Below are 24,850 nucleotides of genomic sequence, written 5' to 3'. Positions count from 1 at the left end.
TTATAACCTACTAGGTTGTATTCATAACCTCTAGCAGGTTCTGCCTGGCCTGGCTCCAGTCAACCTCTCCGACTCCCTTGTGGCTAACCTACTAGGTTGTATTCATAACCTCTAGCAGGTTCTGCCTGGCCTGGCTCCAGTCAACCTCTCCGACTCCCTTGTGGCACCTCTGCCTCACTAGGCTCCAGCTGCGAAAGCCTTCTCTCAATACCTCATATAAACCAAGCACCATCCTCCTATGGCCTGCAGTACACTGTTACTTCTGCTAGGAATGCTCTTCCCTCTTCTCTCTACCCTCACTCTCCTCCTGTTTTTCATTCTTTCAGGGCTCACCTGAAACTTCATGTACCATTGACTTCCTGAGAAGCTGTCCCCAATCCCAGGCTGCTAGCAATGCTGTTCCAGTAATCTCTCTTCTGTAAGACAGCCACTCCACCCACTGCAGTCTATAAGGAAAGCCTCCATAGCTCTGGTAAGACCGCCACATCCTGCTATTAAGGCTGGCTTCTCCACGGAGATCTCAATTTCCATAAGCTCTTAGTGTAATAGCCTTACTATCCTTAGGTTATAAAAGGAATAACCACCCACCCTCCCCTAAAAGACCACTAGAGGCCAATCCTGTAATGCCTGACATCTCTGGGTTATCTCAATTATCTTAAAAGCTTTGGCTTCCTGGGTCCTTGGTCATCACTAGGACTCTTATCCCATCCATGTCCTACTTCACTTCAAACTATGCCTTTTGGAATTCACAGTGTACTTTCTACAAAATCGTCTACAACCTCTGCCCCGCCTCTGATTATTTTCTTCACCTTCTTGATCCTTTTGAAACTTTGAGCACACTACTTGGCCAGAAACAATGTTTTCCTTCATGTCTTTCCCTCCGCTTCGCTTCACCTAACCTCTTCCAAGATAGACACAGCAAGTCAACACCAACTCACCAAGGAATCAGATATACAAAAAAAATACTCAATGTTAACTTTTCTACAAATATTCCTAATGACATTTACCGTCATAGAACTAATTGTATTCTGTAGTCTCTTTGGAGCAACTCTAATTCAAACTGTAATTGTTATTACCCAATGAGAAAACCAAACAGAATGATTAAACACAGGACTTTCATTTCCTGTTTTACACACTGATTGGCTCTTTACCCCTACTCATAGAATTAATCTATATCTAAAACACCATGGATTCATTAAATATCTTAATAACCTACTACTGAATTCAAATACTACCAAACTTCTGAATAGTCTCCTATAAATAGAAGGCATTATAGCATTCATAGTAAAAAAAAGAAAAACAATGAAAAAACCCACCCCTTTATATCCTCCATCTTTGATTACCAAAAGCATATGTAGAAGCCCCAAATGCTGCACCCACAGTTCTTGCAGCCACATTACTAAAATTAATAGGCTGTGGCGTAATACAAATTACTCTACTTTTAAATCTACTAACAGTATATAGCCTATCCATTTCTAATATTATCACTATGAAGAATAATTATAACATTCTATTTGTTCATACTAAACAGACTTAAAATCACTCATTATGTATTCATCTGTAGCTCATACAGCATTACTAATTATAGCATTTCTCATCCAAATGCCATGAAGTTTTATAGGAGCCACAGCCCTAATAATTGCCCATGACCACACAACATCAAAATGATTCTGCCTTACAAATTCAAACTACGATTCCAGGCATGGTGGCTCATGCCTGTAAAATCCCAGCACTTTGGGAGGCTGAGGTGGGCAGATCACCTCAGGTCAAGAGTTGGAGACCAGCCTGGCCAACATGGTGAAACTCCCAGCTCTACTAAAAATACAAAAATTAGCCAGAGATGGTGGCAGGCACCTGTAATCCCAGCTACTTGGGAGGCTGAGGCAAAAGAATCGCTTGAACCCAGGAAGTGGAGCTTGCAGTGAGCCGAGATCACACCACTGCACTCCAGCCTGGGTGAGAGAGCGAGACTCCATCTCAAAAAGACAAAAACAATCAAAAAAACAAATTCAAACTATGAACAAATCCACAGCCAAACCATACACAAGGTTCCCCAACTTATGATACTTAGACTTAAGATTTTTCAAATTTACCCTGGTAAAAAAGCAATACACATTCAGTATGCTCCTTGACTTACCAAGGGGTTACATAGAACTACTTACAATATTTTTGACATTATCCAGAAGTAACCCCAACGTATGTTGAGAAGCATCTGTACTATTAGCTCGCAGACTACAGACATTACTTCCTTTAACAGAAACATGGTAAGTATGGGCTAGCCTAACTGACCTAGCCTTTTGCAACAACTTTTTGGCTCCTAAGGCCAACAGATTACATCTAACCTTTAAAAGTTCAGAAAGCCACATTGTTACATATGAAGGCATGAGTTAGCAGTTGATAGCCTTACTATCAGCTATTAACCAGAATGGAGAATTATTTGAAATTATATATTTTTTTATGATCTAATTTTACCATTATCCAAATAGGACTAATGTACTAATTATGGCCATATAGTCCCTCTATCAATCACATCACAATGAGAAAAATTCACATATCACATTAATAACATCAAACCATCATTCACATGAGAAAATACTCTCATATTTATACATCTCCTACCTCTGTTACCCCTATCACTTAACTCCAAAATTATTCTAGGACCCATATACTGTAAATATAGTTTAAATAAAACATTCAGTTGTCAATCTTATATAGAAGCTTAAAACTCTTTACAGTAGTTCCCCCTTACCAAGGTTTAACTTTGTGTGGTTTCAGTTACTCATAGTTAACTGAGGTCCAAAATATTAAATGGAAAATACCAGAAATAAACAATTCATAAGTTTTAAACTGTGTGCCATTCTGAATAGTATGATGAAATCTCACACCATTCTACTCCATCTTGCTCAAGACATGAATCATCCCTTTGACCAGCATATTGTCTAATTTTGCCATTATCCAAATAGGATCTGCCTATTAGTCACCACCCAGTAGCTATCTCCTTTATCAGATTCAAAAAACACATTATATATATGGCTCAGTACTAGCTCTGGTTTCAGGCATCCACTGGGGGAGCCTTGGAATGTATACCCTGCAGATAAGGGGGAACTGCTGTTTTTGCTAAGAAAGTATGCAAGAAGTGCTAACTCATGCCTCTATATATAACAATGTGGCTTTCTGAACTTTTAAAGGTTAGAAGTAATCTGTTGGCCTTAGGAGCCAAAAAATTGATGCAACTTCAAATAAAATTAATTAATCTCTTCTCTTCTATCATAATTTTACTTACCAACTTATTTTTACCAATTACTATAACTATTTACAAAAATACTCATTTGCCACCAGCCTATTTCCAACCCTAATATTTATTCATTCAGGGCAAGAAATAATTATTTCAAACTGACATTGAATGACTATTCAAACTTTAAAACTGACACTCAGCTTCAAGTTAGACTACTTCTCAATAATATTTGTACTAGTAGCTTCTTTCATCACATGATTGATTATAGAATCTTCAATGTGATACATACTTTCAGATCTAAATATTAATCAATTACTTAAGTATATACTTATATTCCTCACCACCACACTAATCTTAGCTAATGCCACCAACCTCTTCCAACTCTTTTTTTTTTCTTCCAACTCTTTATTGGATGAAAAACAACAGAAATTATATCATTTTTACTTAATGGATGATAATATGGCCTAACAGACACAAACATAGCAGCCTCCAGGCAATTTTATGTAAAAGTATTGGAGATATTTGATTCCTATTATCAACAGCATGATTGTTATACTCAAGCACATGAGAATTCCAAAAAATTTCCACACTCAACCCCAACCCTGACACTCTCTAATTAGGCTTCTCCTGGCAGCAGCAACTGGTACATCTGCCCAATTTGGTTTTCACCCGTAACTGCCATCAGTGACAGAGGGCTCAACACTAGTTTTAGCCTTACTTCATTTCAGCACAATAGTTGTAACAAGAATTTCCTTATTAATACACTTATCTACTAATTGAAAATAAAATACAGTGGGGTGCAGTGGTTCACAACTGTAATGCTAGGACTTTGGGAGGCTGAGTCAGGAGGATCGCTTGGACCCAGAAATGCAAGACCAGCCTGGGCAACACAGTAGACACAGACCTTGTGTCTCCAAAAAAAAAAAAAAAAAAAAAAAAAACCAGCCATGCATGGTGATGCACAACTGTAGTCCCAGCTACTCAGGATGCTAAGGTGGGAGGATCACTTTAGCCCAAGAGTGTGAGGCTGCAGTGAGCCATGATTTATGCCACTGCACTCCAGTCTGGGCAACAGAACAAGATCCTGTTTCCAAAAAAAAAAAAGAAAAAGAAAAAAGAAAATAACAAAACTGCTTAGGTGCTATTACCACTTTATTCACAGCAATCTGTGCCCTAACACAAAATAACATTTTAAAAAATCATTACCTTTTCCACCTCAAACCTAGGTCTCCTAATTGTCACTAGTGGCATTAATCAACCACATTTAGCATTTCTTCACATCTGTACACATGTATTCCTGAAACATACACTTTTTCTATGCTCTGGATCCATTATTCATACTCTGAATGATGACAAATATTCTAGAAAACTAGGAGGCCTATTTAAAACTATACTCTTTACCACGTCTTTACTCATTTTCAGAAGTCTACACTTAATAGGTATGCCTTTCCTTAAAGGCTTCTACTCCAAAGATTTAATTATTAAAACCGCAAACAAAGTATGCTAACACCCGAGCCCTTTAAATCATGCTTATTGTCACCTCCCTAACAGCTGTCAATAGTACTCAAATTATTTTCTTTACAATCCTGGGACAACCCTGCTTTTCAACTTTAACTCAAATCAACAAAAACAGTCCCCTCCTAGCTAATTCAATTGAATGTCTTGCAATCAGTATTCTTTTCACTGAATTTTTTTTATCTCCGAAAATATTATTCCCATAACTATTCCCCAAATGACTATGCCATTCTACCTAAAACTCTTAGCTCATGCTTTAACTACCTTAAGTTTCATTATAACATTAGAACTCAACTAATAACATAAAATCTTAAATTTGAATCCTCATACATACACAAATTTTCCAACCTTCTAGGTTTCTTCCCAACAGTTGTTCATGGTTTATCACCATACCTAAACCTTTCAACAAACCTAAACATAGCACCAGTTTTACTAGATATGACTAGAAAAAGTCACTCTAAAAATCATTTCTCACTTCCAAATGATAGTTTCAATAACCATCTCCTAATGAAAGTATTTTCTTCTCCTTCCTTATCTCACTTTTATTGGCTACACTCTAGCTATCTAATTTCCCAGAGTAATCTCAGTAACAATAAAGATACCAACAAATAAAGATCAACTGGCCACAGCCATGAGTCGGCCTTCATAACTATATAATGCTGTTACACCTACAGAAACTTCCTGAAGATGTCCAAACTCTTCACCCTCAAAAATTACCCAATCCTTTACATTTTCAAAATCAAAAATCACCTCCACTTCATCATAACCCGTTATTCACATAATTATAAATAACTCTATTAACAAACCTAACAATACAACACCCCAAATAACAAAACTATAACCTCAAGTCTCAGAGTTCTGAAGCTGAAATTCCACTTAAACTATAACCTGACTCTGCTACTTGAGAAAAATTATTGTTAAATGCTATGTCAGTACTGAGAAAATAAAATCTAACTACTCTATGGATGCATTGTGTGCTTTTCCTGATAATAATGTACTAGTACTATTATGCTTGATTGTACATTGTATATACATGTGTAATCATACATTAAGATCCACTCCCCATGCATATAAGCATATACATGAAATTACAATGTTTAACCCATTGAATGGCATACCCACATGTGTCAGATTTACCATACAAATACTGTTCAATACATTAAATCCTTTATTTTACATAGGACATGAAATTATTGATTATTCAGAGTACATTCAGTCAAATCAATCCTTGACAACAAGCTTATTACCACCAACAGGATTTCTTTAGTACTAAGCTTCAAGAAACCAGCAACTTGCTTGAGATGTGTCCCACTTCTCGTTCTGGGCCCATGAAACTTGGATGAAACTATGCCTGCCATCTGGTTCTTACTTCAGGGTCATGGACTTAAGATTGCCCATTCATTCCTCTTTAATAAGACATCTTGGTGGACTAATGGCTAACCGGTCCATGATCACACATCACTGTGATGGTGTCACACACCTGGTAATTTTTAATTTAGGGAATGTTGTGATCCAACATGGCTGTCACGGACTTGATGCAATAAAGCAAACTTTAGCTGAGCTGAAATTGAATAGTCTTTCTCTACACTGAAACCGTAAAGTGTTAATTACTCCATGTTCGGTGGACATAGTAAAAAACACGACACAAACATATACACACAATTTCTGTTAATTAACTCCACGATCTCAAGCTATTGTAGTATTTGTGGATATAAGGCTTTTATTCTTGCCAAACCTCAAAACAGGAAATCTTGTATTTATTAACTACAGGTAAGGCATACATACATACACACACACACACACAAGTTCATCTAGAACTAAGTTTTAGCCCAACTCCTCAAGAATTTATCAAAATCCAAAAAATAAATTAAAAATTAGGCTTTCTGGGTTAAAAGTTTGTTTTTTACTAAATTTACTAAAAAATCCACCAATAATGACACAGCATTTAAACTTAGCCATTTTTTCTTGAGAGAGAATTTTCCACATATAAGCTAATGTAGCTTAATTCACAAAGCAAGGCACTGACAATGCCTAAATGAGTTCATACAACTCTATAAACAAATAGGTTTGGTCCTGGCCTCTTTATTCATTTTTAGTAACACTTGCAACTATCTGCATTCTAGTGAGAATGTCCTCTAGATCAACAAAAATAAAAAAGAACAGGCTTCAAGCACACTAATTAGCAGCTTGTAAAACCTTACTCTACCATACAGCCACAGAAAACAGCAATGATAAAAATTAAGCAATTAACAAAAGACTAAGTTATACTAATTTTCCTTAGGGTTGGTAAAATTTCATGCTTGCAGTCATATGACTAACCCAAATTAATAAAACTCAGCATAAAACATGTTTAAGATTATAAACAAAGTTATACCTTAACTAGGTCATAAAAAGCTACAGCTAATATAAAAATAAACTATGAAGTGATTTAATATATTCTGAATACATGATAGCAAAGACCCAAACTGGGAAGAAATACCCCAATATGCTTAGCCATAAACTTAATTAAATTAACAAAGTTATTCATCAGAGTACTACCAGCAACAGCTTAAAACACAAAGGACTTGGCAGTGCTTATATCCCTTTTTTTTGTAATCAATAAACCTCACTATCTCTTGCTAATTCAGCCTATACACTGCCATCTTCTGCAAAACCTTAAAAGGTATTAAACACAAGTATTTACATGAAAACGTTAGGTCATGGTGCAGCTTATAAAACAGAAAGAAATGGGCTATATTTTCTAATTAAAGAACATTCCACCCACAACAAACTTTATGAAATTTAAGGCGAAAGGAAAATTTCATAGTAAATTAAGAACAGAGAGCTTAATTGAATAGGGCCATGAAGTACGCACACACCCATCACCCTCCTCAAATATTTCAATATATCCAAATTTATAATTAACATAAATTTATATATGAGGTAAATCATAACAAAGTAAGCATACTATATGCTTTAATAAACCAAAGTGTTTATTAAACCCAGCCTACATCTGGAAGATTTCATATTGATTTGACCACTTTGAACCAAACCTAGCCCCAAATCAACAGAACCTAACAATTATATTTATTTAGACCAAAACATTTACTCACAAAGTATAGGAGAAGGGAATTTCTTCAGGTGCTACAGAAAAAGTATAATGCAAAGATGAAAGAATATTAAGGACAAAAAAAGCAAAGCTAATCCTTTATACCTTTTATGTAATGTATTAACAATTTTACAAAGAGAACTTCAGCTAAAAACCCCAAAACCAGACAAGCTACCCACAGACTAACTCATATATGTAGCAAAATAGAAGATCCATGAGTAGAGGTGAAAATCTGGTGATAGCTGGCTATTCAGAACAGAATTTCAGTTCAACTTTAAATTTACTCAAATTTTAATCAATGTAAATTTAAATGTAACTCTAGAGGAGGCACTCAAGATGGCTGACTAGAAGCAGCTAGTGTGCACCACTCTCAGGGAGAGGAAACAAAGTCGCAAGTAAATACTGTCTCTTTAAGTGGATCATCTAAAACAGGGATCCCCAACCCCGAGCCATAGACCCGTACTGTTTGGCAGCCTGTAGGGAACCGAGCTGCAGAGCAGGAGGTGAGCAGTGGGCGAGTCAGCATCACCACCTGAGCTCCGCCTCCGGTCAGATCAGCGGCAGCTTGAGATTCTCATAGCAGCTCGAACCCTATAGTAAACTGTGCATAGGATGGATCTAGGTTGCGGGCTCCTTATGAGAATCTAACTAAGGCCTGATGATGAGGTGCAACAGTTTCATCCCCAAACCAGTCCGCCCTTCCCCTCTTGCCCCACACCCCACGGCCAGAAATACTGTGTTCCATGAAACTAGTCCCTGGTGCCAAAAAGGTTGGGATAGCACTGGTCTAAAAGACCATGTCAGGATTTACCACGGACGCCAGGGTACTCACAGAGAACAGAGAGAGAAGCCAGGCAGCCACCTTCCTGGGACTGGCATGGAGTGGGAGAAGCTCCCTAACATGGTGAAACGGTGAGAGAGTGAGAGTCTCTGGGGAAGCCACACTTCCCACATGGCCCTTTGCAATCCTGGGCACAGGAGGAACCCCCAACTCCCATCTCTGGGCCACTAGACCAACACAGAAAGCCACCTAGAGTTTTTGCAGAGGCACTGCTCAAGCCCATGTGGAGCACCACAAGCCCCGGATCCCTGAGCAGCTTGGTGCCAGCTGCCATAACCCCAGTGGAAGCTGCAGTCACAGTGCTGAGGGGTGGTCAGAATGCCCAGCCCCTCCTCGCCAGGCAAGGCTCGGCTTCACCCTGCTCCCGCCTGAGCTCCCCAGCATAGCGACCCTGTCCCCACCTGAACTCTGCAGGCAGGCACAGCTCCACATTCCCCCAGGAACCTCCCAGATAGCAGACTATGCAACCCCTGCCCTACCTCCTCTGAAGCGGCTAAGGCTCACCAGCTCAGGCTTCCAGCGCAGCAACCGCACCTCTGCAGCAACCGCACCTCCGCCTAAACTCTGGTGGCCTGCGGTTCTGTGTTCCTCTGGGGCAGAACTCCCAGAGGTAACAGATAACACTTGGCACCTCTGCATACCCTAAACAGTGAAGTTCGGCATTGTTTGGAAGGGAGGGAAGCGCAAGTGCGCCACGTGCTCCGCAGCTGCCAGTCTCCATTGCAGGAGTCCTGTTCTCTCCAGTGAAAGGCCCACAGCACAGCTGCCCTGCCCCCACCTGAACTTTCACCTGCAGCCCAGAGCCCTTCTGAAAATCCAGACCCCACATACCTTGATATTTCCTTGGGCTCCCACCACCTAAGTGTTCTGTAGGACCCTGCATGAGAGTTTGACCAGTAACCTGGAAACCAACCTGTCCCGCCTCCCCACATCATAGCCAGCACCTGAACTCTGGGCTAGCCCGGCTGCAGTCCAGCCCCTTCAGGTCTCACACAGGCTGTCCAGTGGGCCAGCTAGGGGCCTGGGAACTGGGGAACTACTTGCCCCATTCCAACTCTGCTGGCGCCTGACCATTTCCCCCAGGGCCTGAGGTCAGACCAACCCAACCAGCTGACACCAGCACAACACCCATTCACACAGGCCCTGTGGAGGAGGCCCCTTCTACAGGAAGCAGCAGTACTGTGACATCAGAAAACAGGTGAGCCTTAACCAATGGGGAAAGGATTCCCTATTCAATAAACTGGAATAACTGGCTAGCCATATGCAGAAGAATGAAACTGGACCCCTACCTTTCACCATATAAAATAACTCAAGATGGCCTGATCTAGTACATGCAGAAGCCTCTGAAGATCTTACCATTTTCTCATTATATTTTGCAGGTGTTTCATCAATTTTCAGAGCTACTAATTTTATTACAATTATAAAGCCACCAGCCATATCTAATACCAGACACCACTATTAATTGCAGCTGTGCTTTTATTACTCTCTCTCCCAGTACTAGCAACTAGCATCACCATACTACTGACAGACCATAACCTTAATACACTTTTTTTGATCCAGCTGGAGGAGGAGATCCAATTTTAGACCAACATTTATTCTGATTTTTTTGTCTATCCAAAAGTGTACATTCTTATTTTACCAGGTTTTGGAATAATCTCACATATTGCTACCTATTCTGGAAAAAAAAGAACCATTTGATTATATAGAAATAATATGACCCATAATATCAATTTAGCTCATAAGCTTTATCGTATGAGACTGTATTTACAGCACGGATAGACATTGGTACCTGAATGTATTCTACACTAGCTACTATAATTATTGCTATTCCAACAGGAGTTAAAGTATTTAACTGACTAGCAACCCTACATGGAGGTAATACTAAATGATCTCCAGCTATATTATGAGGTTTAGGCTTTATTTTCCTGATGACAGTTGGAGGCCTAACAGGAACTCTTCTAACTCATCAGCAGACATCAATCCTCATGATATATACTGTGCCATAGCACGTTTCTAACATGTTCTATCAATAGCTGCAGTCTTCACCATTACAGGATTTATTCACTGATTCCCATATTTTCAGGTTATACACTCAACCTGAGCCAAAATCCATTTTGTATTTGTAGGTGTTAGCTTGACTTTCTTTCTACAACATTTTCTTGATTTATCAGGCATGCCATGACAATAACTATATTGATGGATATACAACATGAAATACCATCTGCTATGGTTTGGATGTGGTTTGTACCCACCAAATCTCATGTTGAAATTTAGTCCCAGTATGGCGTCTTGGGAGATGGGGTTTAGTGGGAGGTGCTTGGGTCATGGGGGCTGGTCCCCGAGAACAGATTAATGCCCTCCCTCAAGGGTGACTGAGCTCTCACTCTACTAGTTCTCAAGGGAGCTGGTTTTTAAAAAAGCCTGTCACCTTTCCCCTCTCTCTCCATGTGATCTCTGCACATATCCTTCACCTTCCATCACGAATGGAAGCAGCCTGAGGTCCTCACCAGAAGCCAAACAGACATAGATGCCATGCTTCTTGTACAACCTGCAGAACCACGAGCCAAATAAACCTCTTGTCTGTATAAATTACCCAGCCTCAGGTATCCTTTATAGTAACACAGTATGAACTAAGACACCTATTACACTTGGATTAGTTCCACTATAACACTTTGAAAAGTGACCAGCATCTATGTTTAAATACCAAAACTAGAAACATCCACATAATTTTTTTCAATAATTCTAGCACTATTTACTTCAATTAAAATTTTTGAAATATGCCTATTCTTAAAATCCATCACCAAAGAGCACTGAAGCCTTAAAACATGAGACCCCCCTTGGGAAAAAGACAAGCTAAAATTTATTCACATCTTTCACTATTCCTACAATAATAGGACCATTTATTTATATTCTAATCATTTCATTCCCAAACATCCTGTTTCCTACCCCCAATTGCCAAATCCATAATAGATTAGTCTCTTTACAACAATGACTAGCACAACTTGTACTAACATAATAATACATAATGTCAAAGGCTGTTATTACCAATAACAGCAACACCTCTTAAAGCACACTTTCAAGCAACCGTCCTTTTTGACCACCACCACTTAAGTTACCAGATCATTTACCTTTATACCACCCCTCCAGCATTTTATCTCCATTTCTTTCTTTCTTTCTTTTTTTTTTTTGGAGACATGGTCTTGCTCTGTCGCCCAGGCTGAAATGCAGTGGTGTGATCATGGTTCACTGCAGCCTCGACCTTGGGGCTCAAATGATCCTCCCAACTCAGTCTCCCAAGTAGCTAGGACCACAGGCATGTGACATAATGCCCTGCTAATTTTTATTTTAAGTAGAGATGGGGTTTTGCTATGTTGCCCAGGCTGGTCCTGAATTCCTGGGCTCAAGCAATTCACCCACCTCAGCCTCCCAACATGCTGAGATTACAGGCTTGAGCCGTTGTGCCCAGCCTACCACCATTTTAAAGATTCTCCTTTGAAAAAAAAAAAACCTCTCCTGATTCTGTGGTTCACCCTGCAGTGGACAGGAGCTACAGGGTGAACCAGGAGAATCAGGAGAGTGGCAAAACTTCTCAAGAGGTATGCATGCTTCCTGTCTACACCTTTTGCTTTTCTTTCTCTCCTACCACCATAATTAACATTTTGCCATATTTCCTTCCTAAATTTGTTCCATGGATTTTTATGTAGTTGAAATAATACTGCATATATAAACTGTAATCACACTTCTTTCCCCTAATTATTACAGTGTTCTTAAAACCTTCTAAAATATTGTAAACTCGATTGGTAACTTTGAGGGTTCCTCAAATGGGCCTTCAACAGTGCCTGGTGAGTTAATTCACTGTCCCACTCTAGTTTTTATTGTTGACTTCTTTCTCACTCTCTTTTGAATACTCTACAATGAGGTTTTTGTTCCTCTCATTGCCAAACCCACCTTGTCAGGGTCACCAACACCCTTCATCCTGCCAAATCCCATAGCCAATTTTCAGCCTTACTCTTACTTGAACTCTTAGCATTATCTCTCTCAGTTAACTGCTTCCTCCTTTTGTCAGTTGGCTTCCAATACACTGCATTCCCTCTTCCTAGGTCACAGGTTACTCAGGTTAGTCCTCAATTTCCTTTGCTAGATTGTTTTCCTGACTGAATGTTGGAACATCCCATGGTTCAGTCCTTGAACTGTACCTTGCCTTCCATCTAAACCAATTCGCTCCATAATCTCATTCAGTTCCTCGGTACAGAGATTGATCCCATATTTATCTCTTCAGTCCTGACTATCCCCTCCACCCACAGGCTTCCAAATGCTTATCTAACTTCACCACACAGATACCTAATGAGCATATCAAATACATAACTCTTGACTTCCTTCTCCAGCCTTCCAAACCCTGATGCCTCTATTGCCAATCTTCAAAATAACTCCATTATGAAGGTATTAATTCTACCTTCAAAATATAGCCTGTTCTCATCACCTCCACAAATTATACCCATTTCCAAGCCACTATTATCTCTAGTGTGAACTTCTGAACTAGTCCTCTCATTAGTCTTCCTGCTTTCATTTTTATCCTCACTGTTCACATAGTACTCATTGACCTCTAAACAAAGATCCTTTACTTGTCTGCAAAAAGTCAGCCACGGGCTCCCTATTACACTTAGAATAAAATCTCACTGCTTGCAACGACCAGCAAGGTCCTACATGATTTGATCTCTGCCTATTTTTCTAACCTCACCTCAAATTTCCATTTTCAGTAGCCACACTGGCCTTCTTGCTGATTCTCAAACAAGTGAAGCTCAGTTTCTCTCAGGATCTTCTCTTCCCTCTGCCTGGACACACCTTTCTCTGATTTACAGCCAACTTTATTCAGGTGTTAATTCAAATGTTACCTCCCCTGAGCTATCATTCCTGGTCCTTCTAACCTATGAACATAGCAAGCTCTCAGTAGGTATGTGCTGGCTAGAGATACTTATCCAAGTTTAACTATAAAAGAGCAACCAGGAAAAAACATAATCAAAAAATAGATAAAAGCATTGTCCCCAAAAGAGACCAGACCAAAGGTAGCTCCCTTATTAAAACAAAAAGGGAATGTAAAACAGAAGAGTGGCAAATGGGAGTTGGGAGGGAGGTTCCACTGGGAACTCATAGACATAACCTTCCTGCTCTCCCTACGTCTCAAGCCTTCTTTCCACAGGCCTTTGAAGAGAGCTTCAGGCAAACACCTCAAAGTGCTGCCACCTGCAGATCAGCTGTATTATTAGCAATAGCTGACACTGTGACCAGCCTTTATTCACCTGAGCTCTGTCTTCGTTCATGGTTCTCATCAGCATCCAGGGCTCCTTTCCTTGCTCCAATAAGGAAAATACATTTGGCTTAGGGACTGCACATCCAGCTTAAAAGAAAGGAAATGGTACATGGTCATGCTAGGGGATTCTCAGATTCGAATCTAGTCCATTGGCCATCAAAGAAGGGAGACACTGACAAGCAGTGACAGAGAAAGATGTGACAGTCTAAAGGATAAGAGATAAAAAGGTACACAGTGGAGCTGTCCATTTCTACTTCTACTCAAACGTAAGTCTTTCCTTAGGGAATGCAGATCAGAAATTCACAATGAATGAGGCAGAAATTATGGGGAACAAATTCTGAATATTATGTAGGATGATCTTACCCAATGAGATCAGGTTGCTGTAGTTCTCCAACATCACATCCCTGTACAAGTCCCTCTGAGCAGGGTCCAGGCATTCCCATTCCTCCTGAGAGAAGTCGATGGCCACATCTCTGAAAGTCACCAACAACTGAAACAACAAATCCATTACTTGTGAAAATACAGGAATGATTCTGAAGTGAAATGAGAAGAAAATGGAGGAGGTAACTGAAGGAAGCAAGTAACACAAAACAACAGGAAATTGGTTGCCTAAACCATAGTATTAACATGATTCTCTATCATTCCTATTGCCACAGATAAAACTTCCTCTGTACAATAGAACAATTCCATTATCCAGAAAGGTCTGAGAATTTAAAAAGCCAGATGTGTGCGGTTTCTTGATTAAATACTGCAAGCGTTTTTTTCACAACAGGTTTTAATTGCACGCAGATTAGGCTTTCAAATCCTCAATAACTAATATACTCTCAATTAATACAAGTTCTTGCTCTCCATTCTGCCTTTAAAGAAAAAGACTTTCAAAAAGATGATATTTTTCCAAACAGTGTTTACCAAATCTCTAGGTTAGAAAATAAAATTTGAATATAACCTAAGAATTTTTTGAAGACTCAGATTCATCAAGTTATAATATTATGTCACAGAATAGAAAGGACATATTTCCATTTTACATACAAAATGATCGGCTTATTTGGGAGTATTTGAATTAGACAAATTCTCTAATGTCTTTGAGCTCTCAGAATCTATAATTCTTGAGAGTATGCATCTGGCATGTTTTATGTGCTCCTATTTTCCATGTTCCTAGGCTATAGCAAGGTACTGGATGCCAGTCCAGGCACACAGAGACATCACTCTGAACTGGTACATTCCGGGAAATCCCAAGGTGAACTTGACTATGATCATCCTCTCTCACTGGTTCCTGGGCAAAAGGGTTGTGGAAGGCAGAATAAAGGCCCCCCAAACATGTCCACAACCTAATCCCTGAAACAGTAACAGTACTGACTCAATGTTAAAGAAAAGCTTGCTTGCTTAAATGTAATTATTACTTTGCTTGACTTTGTAGATTATTCAGTAAGAACAGTCTCAGGAAAACAGGACCTTCAACAGAGATAAGAGAATTAAAATACGCAGACTAACAACTCTGGGAATGGGCTGACCAGCCTGATAAGAATAGGCTGACAGCACCTACAGAAGGCCACAAAACACTGACCAAGAAAGCAATGATCAACAAAGCAATGACCTGAGACTGCACATTTCACAAGAATGTTTTGATCATCATTTTTTCTAATTTCTCTTAAAAACCCCTGATATGGAGACAGAACTCGGTGGTCTTTGAACACTAGTTCACTGCCTCCCCTGGGTTGTTGGATTCCTGAATAAAGCTAACCTTCCTTTCACCAATGCTCATCTCTTGAGCTTTCAAGTGACAAGTGGTCTGGACCTGAATTTCAGTACAAAACCTATGTATACCTTACCTTACATGGCAAAGGGGACTTTAGAAGTGCAATTAAAGTAAGGATCTTGAGAGGGGGTTATCCTAGATTATCTGGTTGGGTCCAGTGTATTTGTAAGTGATAGCAGGAGGCAGATGAGTAAAAGAAGGAAATGTAATGATGAAAGCAAAGGTCAAAATGTGATTGCTGGCTTTGAAAATGGATGGAAGCCACGCCCCAGGGACCGTGGACAGCGTTTAGAACCAGAAAAGGACAAGGAAACAGATTCTTCAGTCCTCTAGAACCTCCAGAAGGAACACAGCTCTGCTAATACTATGATATTAGCCCTTTCAGACTGATTTCAGACTTCTGACCAACAGAAGTATAAATCATAATTATATTGATTTAAGCCACTAAATTAGTGGTTATTAGTAACAGCAGCAACAGGAAACTATCAGAAACAAGAGCCCTTCCTTCATAGAACCCCATTCCCAACCAGTTTTCAAACTTTCACAGAAAATCTTGCCACACACTAAGACGAGGAACATCCAACAAAAAAAAATGCCGTCACTTTCAAATGGAAAACCCAGGTTTGTAGAGAAGATCAAATTTTGTCATGTGTCACATTTAAACACTCATCTCTACCTCACCAAACCGTGGTACTAACGTGTACCAATCTTAAAAGGAGGTATTTCTGTTCCCTCAGAGCTCTGGGCAGAAGACTATGCCTGTGGACAACGTAGAATTATCTGCTGAATGAATATCTAAAAACTGTTTGGAGAGGGGAAAAGCATTGAGAAGAACTGGGCTCTCTGCTACTATTACTCGCTAGAATGGGAGACGTTTGGTAGCAGTTCCCTTAAGGGACCAAACAAGGCAGGAAATTCTGGGATAAATAAATCTGGTGTTCACATTACACAACAAAATGATTGTACTTCAAGAAGGACAGAAACAGCAACTCACGTGGGGCATAGTTTTTTAGAACTGTCAGAAGTGATCAATTTTCTGGGTTCTTCTCTTGGAGGTGTGCAAAGTCCAGAGAAATCAGTGCTGGACAAGGAAAAAAAGCCACAAGATTAGACTTGGCTCACAGCCCACAAAATAAACTACTTAGAACTACCTTTACTTCTCCTCTTTTGGGAATTTGGAAAAAATCTCAGTTCTTCCACAAACCCAATGGAAGCCAGCTACTGCAGAAGGGGTTCAGGCAGACCTTTCCTTAATGTCCATGTTGAACAGGACCCTAGGTGCTGTTACTCTCCCATGGCATCTCCTCCTCCACAGTACAACAGGGGCATGCCCAGGGAGCCCCCCACCATCCCCCTGGACCCAAACACTAAGTGAGGTACTTTGCTCCCAATCTTAGGAAGGGGCTTCAGAGACCAAAATGTGGCCTCCTTTCAGACATCATGAACATCAGCTAGGCTCACAGACATTTTGACAGACATATCAGGGTCAACAGATCCAAAACAGTCTCATCCCACTCCCGTGAATCTAGTTCTTTCTTGCCTGTTTACTCTTCCCGATTAAAGAAAATTCCTTTATGCCTGACCTTTGCTATGCTTGTAGATCTTACTGTTGGAGTATTCTCCCAATTACAACACCTCTTCCCTTACTGCAATGTTCCTGTGAATAAAGTCATTCCTTACCAAAGTCTGGATTTGTTTTTTTATTTCACAGGTTGAATAACTTTTGTAGAATAACAAAACAAACTATTTTAACTGTAACCTAATTCTCCAAGCCATGGCACACACAAAAGCACTGAGGGTCAAATAGGAACAACATCCACATGACAGCCAATGTGTGCACAGCACGCCCCCTCTTGCAATATGACTTCAAGATTGAGCAACTTCTCCAACTACAGCCACCTACTTGCCATAGTTTTGTAGCACTGATCCTTTTTTTTTTTTTTTTTTGGTAGCATTGATCTTGCATACATGTATAATCCATGAACTTAACATCAATGTTGCTTGTGTGATACCAAGAAAACCCAGTAAGAGAGTAGGTAAATAATTTAAATAAGATTTTGTTGGGTATAGTTGAGCTTTGAAGCACCACAAGCCATTGTACTAAGATTTTGTCCTCCCCGCTAACCAATTTTCACCTCCTTTGAGGCAATATCATCTTCATTAAGAACACATGGGTTGGCTGCATGCGGTGGCTCACGCCTGTAATCCCAGGGAGGCCGAGGCAGGCGGATCACTTGAGGTCAGGAGTTCAAGATCAGCCTGGCCAACATGACTACTAAAAATACAAAAATTAGCCAGGCATGGTGGCGCATGCTTGTAGTCCCAGCTACTCGGGAGGCTAAGGCAGGAGAATCACTTGTACACGGGAGGTGGAGGTTGCAGTGAGCCAAGATTGCGCCACTGCATCCAGCCTGGGTGACAGAGCGAGACTCCATCTCACACACAAAAAAAAATCCCATGGGTTAAAATAATACATATAAAATGATATAAAGATGTTAATCTCTGCAAGTTAATAGGATATTTGACATATGATATACAAGTTAAATATGACCCCAATAAAAGTACAAGTATGAAAGCAGATACATTCAATTTAAATTCAACAAGCAAGAATTGGAAAAAAATGCCTGATAATAAAGAAAGCAGATATTTCAAAATGCCACTCCTATCATTAAAATGTTGGATACTGTAAAAAGGAACAAAATCATATCCTCTGCAACAACACAGATGTGGCTAGAGGCCATTATCCTAAGTGAATTCACACAGAACCAAAACCAAATACCACATGTTGTCCTTTATAACTGGAAGCTAAGCACTGGGTACACATGAACATAAAGATGAGAACATGGACACTGGCAACTACTAGAGCAGGCAGAGAAGGAGGAGGGCAAAGGAGGAAACCTACATACCTATCAGGTATCCTGCTCACTACCTGAGTGACTGGATCATACCCCAAACCTCGGCATCACACAATACACCATATAACAAACCTGCACGTGTACCCCCTGAATCTAAAATAAAAGTTGAAATTTTATTTTTAAAAAGTTGGATACTGCATATGAATAGAAAGAAAAGATTAATGTAACTGAATAGAATCTCTGATCTCTGGGGAAAGGTGGATTATTCAGTAAATGTTATTGGAGAAAGGTAAAATTGGAACCCCATTTTATAACATACCAAAATTAACTCCAAATATATAAGATATCTAAATATTAAAAAATGAAATTGGCAGGGAGTGGTGGCTCATGCCTGTAATCCCAGCACTTTGGGAGGCTGAGGCAGGTGGATCACCTGAGGTCAGCAGTTCGCGGTCAGCCTGGCCAATGTGGTAAAACCCCATCTCTACTAAAAATACAAAAATTAGCTGGGTGTGGTGGCGGGTGCTTGTGGTCCCAGCTACTTGGGAGGCTAAGGCAGGAGAATCGTTTGAACCCAGTAGGTGGAGGTTGCAGTGAGCCGAGATCATGCCACTGCACTTCAGCCTGGGCAACGAGCAAAATTCCATCTCAAAAAAAAAAAAAAAAAAAAATCATAAAAATGCTAGAAGGAAAAACAGACTGTGTCCTTCTTAACTTCAGAGGGGAAAATTCTGTATCTCACAATCATATGAATAAATGTTCCTACATCTAAAAATTGCCTAAAAGAATACAAACACAGACAAATGACAAAATGGGAGAAAATATGCGCAACTTAAATAAAAAACAGAGTCCTAAAATCCAAAGAGCTGTATTTTAAAAATCAAGAGAAAACAATCAAGAGAAAGACAAAAAAAATCATTATTTTAAATGGACAACAGACCGTTCATAAAAAAGAAAAGTCAATGGGCATTCAACATTTAAAATATGTTCATCCTCATTTAAATATGAGAAATTCAAACTGAAACTAAATTGAGAAGACTTCTGAATCCAGTAGGACTAAGTTCCTTGAAGATACACCTATCAGATCTGGACACAATAGAAAAAGCAACTAACTGAAGGTGCTGGCCAATGAACTGAACCAGTATTCCTGCAAAAAAATGCAAAAATTAGCCAGGCGTGGTGGCAGGCACCTGTAATCCCAGCTACTTGGGAGGCTGAGGCAAAGAATTGCTTGAACCCGGGAGTCGGAAGTTACAGTGAGCCAAGATCGCGCCACTGCACTCCAGCCTGGGCAACAGAGCAAGATGCCATCTCAAAAAAAAAGCACACTTGAATTGAATCACAAGGAAACATCAAACACATACAAACTGAGGAACAATCTACAAGATAACCGGCCTGTCGTTTTCAAAAAAGTCAGGATCACAAAGGATCAAAGAAAAGTCCAGGAATTGTTTTCGATTAAGAGACTAAAGAGATGTTTTAATTAAATGAAATGTTTGATCCTAGATATGATTTTGGATAGGACGCCAGAAAGGGGGAAAAAAAGGCTATAAGGAGCTGGGTGTGGTGGCTCATGCCTGTAATCCCAGCACTTCGGGAGGCCAAGGTAGGCGGATCACGAGGTCAGGAGATCAAGACCATCCTGGCTAACACAGTGAAACCCTGTCTCTTTACTAAAAAAAAAAAAAAAAAAAAATTAGCTGGGCGTGGTGGTGGGCACCTGTAGTCCCAGCTACTTGGGAGGCTGAGGCAGGAGAATGGCCTGAACCCAGGAGGCAGAGCTTGCAGTGAGCCAAGATCTCGCCATTGCACTCCAGCCTGGAGGACAGAGTGAGACTCCGTTTCAAAAAAAAGAAGAAAAAAAAAGCTATAAGGACAAAATTGTAACAATTAGTGAAATTTTTCTATGAACTCTGGATTAGACAATTATTACATCTCTGCTACATTTCTTCATTTTAATAAACGAACTATAGTTATAGTCCCCTGTGCTCAGAAAATACACTAATGTAATTATAGATAAAGGAAAATGATGTCTGAAAATTACTATCAAGTAGTTCAGAAGTACATATGTAGAGAGAATTAGCAAACAAAAAAGCAAAATGTTAAAAACTGGTAAATATGTAAGGGCATAGGAGAGTTTTTATTTTTGCAACTTCTCTGTAAGTGTAATATTGTATCAAAATAAAAATTTTAAAAAGCCAATGCTATGTGAGTACTGATTTTTAATTAAGAGACTAAAGAGGCATAACCAAATGTAATCCATGATCCTTAAATATAGCAAAACATAAAAACCAAGAGAAATCTAAAATGCATTCTCTATCTTAACAGTAGTGAGTTACTGTTGTTTTCAAACAATTATATTTTAGAATAAAGAACATAAACTATATTAATGTTTTAGCAACCAAGATTGTTAGCATAGAACAGAGATACAAGTATAAAATCAAACAAGAAAATAATTTGTCTGAACTATTACTATAAATTCCTGATTCATGATTTATACTTTAAAAACAAGTTATTAGCTTTGTTCCCTGAAATAGCCTAGAATAAATGACAGCCTTATGACAATGAGAAACTCTAATGCCCAGACAGTGGTCACTGTACACTATATACCACAAGAGGAATCAGAACTCCTTAGAGAAATGGCTCATTTCAGGCCTGGCACAGGAAATGTGGAAGTTGATCTTGGGATCATTTGTTCTGCCAGAAAGCAAATAAGCTATCAACTCTACTAGAATCATGACAGAAAGACACAGAACTGCCTGGAAAGGACTACCACTGGCTTAAAAAAGAGCAGTTTGATATAAAAAAGAATAATGATCACAATAGTTTGAAACATATGGTATTCAAAACACTCACTCACTTTTGGGACTCCTTAGAAGGTTGTAGGGCACCATCATTTCTCTGAAAATATATAAAGGGAAAGAATCAAATCAATTACTCTGCCTTTCCATATGAACTGTATTTATTTATTTATCTTGAGATGGAGTTTCACTCTTGTTGCCCATGCTGGAGTGCAATGGCGCTATCTCGGCTCACCGCAACCTCTGCCTCCCGGGTTCAAATCATTCTCCTGCCTCAGCCTCCCGAGTAGCTGGGATTACAGGCATGTGCCACCATGCCCGGCTAATTTTGTATTTTTAGTAGAGACGGGGTTTCTCCATGTTGGTCAGGCTGGCCTCAAACTCCCGACCTCAGGTGATTCGCCTGCCTCGGCCTCCCAAAGTGTTGGGATTACAGGAGTGAGCTATGAACCGTATTTTAAGATAACCAAATACTTGATGAAAAAAAGTTCTTATATATAGAAGAACTATAACTAATAAATATAGAAGGAATTGAGAGATTTTTTTTTTTTACATCACCATATATAACCATTAATGAAATAATGGGCCGGGCGCGGTGCCTCACACCTGTAATCCCAGCACTTTGGGAAGCTGAGGTGGGTGGATTACTTGAGGTCAGGAGTTGCAGACCTGCCTGCAACATGGTGAAACCCTGTCTCTACCAAAAATACAAAAATTAGCCAGGTGTGGTGGCACATGCCTGTAATCCCAGCTACTCTACTCGGAAGGTTGAGGCAGAAGAACCTTTTGAACCCGGGAGGTGGAGGCTGCAGTGAGCCGAGACCGCACCACTGCACTCCAGCCTGGGCGACAGAGTGAGGAAAAAAAAAAGTAAAAAATGGATCTTGGTATCAATCGTAAGTGGACGTTATAACCTTTAGGTCAGTGCTTCTTAACCCTTCTAAAATTTTTCATGGTCATATCCCTAGGAATCTTTTTAGATACTTTTATCTAATAGCCACCACTCTCATAAAATTTTATTACCATAGATATGCTGTATATATGTTTATGTACAGTGGCCCTTTGGAGGACCACAGATCATTGTAATACCTATGAGTTTTTGTCCTCTTCCTTCTCAAAAACCAAGTTTCACCCACTTGGAAGGTGATATCCTCCACCCTGAGAATGCACGCTTTAGGTGAAAAAAAGGAAAGGATTAAATGGACAGCATTTAAACACATCAATATGACATCACTGAAAGTGGGACACCAGACTGTAAGGGCCTCATGATGTGATGTAATAGGAAGTACACAGCACCAACTATGAACTAAAGGTGATTTAGGGAAAATCTGATCCAAATTCCATCAAGCCTCTAGATCTAACTGCCTGTTTACAGAAATATGAAGGAACGGAAAACAAATTATAAGACAGTACAAAGAAGCAATTAGCTAAAAGCAGTATACAGAATATTCTACGGACAGACGATCTAGTTTTTCTACAAATCAACAGCACCAATTAAAACAAACCAAAACAAAACACAGGAGGGAAACTGTCATGCATTAAGTAAGTTTAATAGCTCTGGCCACCAAATGCAATGTGTGGACTCTATCTGGATCCAGATCTGAACACACCTATTGTAAAAATATGTCTTTGAAATAATTGGGAAAATTTGAATATGGGGGTATACAAGATTATCAAATAACCACCATGCTGTTACACCAACATAAGAAACAAATTTATTGTTTTAAACTTATTTTTTTTATGTTGGTATAACAGCATCATGATTATTTTAAAATATAATGTCCTTTTTGGTAATATATACTTATAGGAGGATAAAATACAATTTTGAAATACCACAGGAAAAAAGGGGGAAGGATACAAAGGTATTTACGAATGAATTTAATTACAGCTAGGTGTTGAACATGTTGGGGTTCGTATTATTCTTTATCCTGCCTGAAAACATCCACAATAAAGTTAAAATTTTAAAAGTCTTCAAATTTCCCTCCAGAAAGTACAGTTATTTTTCATCAAAACCTTAGACCAGGCCAGGCGCGGTGGCTCACGCCTGTAATCCCAGCACTTTGGGAGGCCCAGGCGTTGGATCACGAGGTCAGGAGATCGAGGCCATCCTGGCAAACACGGTGAAAACTCGTCTCTACCAAAAACATAAAAAATTAGCCGGGCGTGGTGGCGGGCGCCTGTAGTCCCAGCTACTCGGGAGGCTGAGGCAGGAGAATGGCGTGAACCCGGGAGGCGGAGCTTGCAATGAGCCGAGACCGCAGCACTGCACTCCAGCCAGGGCGACACAGCGAGACTCGGTCTCAAAAAACAAACAAACAAACAAAAAAAACCTTAGACCAGAAAGGACTGTTGTATCATTGGGTGGAAAAGAGAGGTGTAGTGTGGCTAAACTGATGATCCCATCAGTAGAGCTAAACTGATGATCCCATCCCCGCAGCATCATTTATGGGGTGCCTAAGGAACGACTGGTTCTTAGGCACTAGCATGAGTGGTTCTTCCTTAGGAAGATGTTGCTGGAGGTCGAAAACGTTTCGGAAAGTTAGAAATTTGAGGTTAGAAAGAAAACAGGAACTTCACACAAGACTTTCACAAGTGCGATATTCTTTTCCTCTGGGTGCCTCTCTTGGAAAACGCAGAACCGAGAAAAGAAATAAGTATCATAGAACATCAGAGCTCTCGGAGCAGACGAAACAATTTAGGATCACACCAACCTCTAGAAAGGGATTAGTCTTCCCCACAGGGCTCTCAAGCTAGAATGGACATCTTTAACAGTGGTCTAATTCCTAAGACACTTCCAGGGGTAAAGCCTCACCACCAGGGAAACTTCAAAAAGAGCCTCTTACTCTGCAAAGAAACTGCAGCAGCTGTAACCGCACGATTCTCAGCTGGCGTAATGCTGTCCGTGTTCACGAGGAGTACTGCGGCCCGGGAGGGGCCGAGGGCTAGGAGCATTACCAGGCGGCAGGTGAGCCCACTCCGCGGCCGCACAAGCGCACACGCAGACGTCCAAGGCAGAGGAACACTACTAGTAACACCCGCCTCTTTCTAGCCTCCCTATCCCAAGGTGACGGTGCCGATTTTATCCGCGGACAGGGGCTCCAGGGGCACACTCATAAATTCGGTGCGGAGGAACACAACTAGCAGCACCACGCCCCCGCCGCTCCCAGAACCAAAGTGACGGTGCCGACACCCCTCCGCACCCGCAAGGCCGACTTCCGTAAGTAATTAGCCTAGAGCACCGTCCCTTTCCTGTCAGCACCGAGCCCCAGCCAGGACTCCGGTATTCCCAGCACCATACAAGAGCTTCTTTTTCGATGAGGGAACCCAAAAGCGGCGAGCGGTTTCCAGTGAGGCCGCCCACTCACCTGGCTGGCGCAGATAAGCTCCGTGCGTCAAGACATAACAGCGTAAGTGTACGACGTGGCGCAGCGACGCGGGGGCCTTCGGGAAA

At 40.3% G+C, this 24,850-nt stretch overlaps 1 protein-coding gene and 1 long non-coding RNA gene across 5 annotated transcripts in view; one reads left to right on the top strand and one right to left on the bottom strand.

The window, feature by feature from the left end:
• LOC105740432 overlaps positions 1–17,427 on the top strand; it is a 41,241-nt gene extending 23,814 nt beyond the window's left edge. Inside the window, exons 3-4 of the long non-coding RNA XR_001116468.2 lie at positions 327–472; positions 15,405–17,427. This is a non-coding gene — a long non-coding RNA (uncharacterized LOC105740432). The remainder of the gene's footprint in view (positions 1–326; positions 473–15,404) is intronic.
• The window catches only part of ZNF571 (zinc finger protein 571), a 30,193-nt gene extending 5,346 nt beyond the window's left edge, over positions 1–24,847 (bottom strand). Inside the window, exons 1-5 of one of the 4 annotated variants that reach the window (XM_030822265.1) lie at positions 24,765–24,847; positions 22,489–22,570; positions 21,459–21,499; positions 16,738–16,824; positions 14,351–14,477 (exon numbers count right to left, since the gene is read on the bottom strand). In XM_030822265.1, the coding sequence (XP_030678125.1) occupies positions 14,351–14,477; positions 16,738–16,746 (136 nt within the window). In that variant the 5' untranslated portion in view covers positions 16,747–16,824; positions 21,459–21,499; positions 22,489–22,570; positions 24,765–24,847. Of the gene's footprint in view, positions 1–13,976; positions 14,075–14,350; positions 14,478–16,737; positions 16,825–21,458; positions 21,500–22,488; positions 23,419–24,764 lie in introns of those variants that run through there. The other 3 variants (XM_030822267.1, XM_030822266.1, XM_030822268.1) reach the window with 3 other exon arrangements.
• Positions 24,848–24,850: the final 3 nt, after the last annotated feature.

The sequence above is a fragment of the Nomascus leucogenys genome, chromosome 11 (genome assembly GCF_006542625.1).
Source record: "Nomascus leucogenys isolate Asia chromosome 11, Asia_NLE_v1, whole genome shotgun sequence".
In the NCBI taxonomy this organism is placed as follows: Eukaryota; Metazoa; Chordata; class Mammalia; order Primates; family Hylobatidae; genus Nomascus; species Nomascus leucogenys.
Note: the sequence above shows the minus strand (reverse complement) of the source record. Positions and strands in the feature narration are given on the sequence as shown.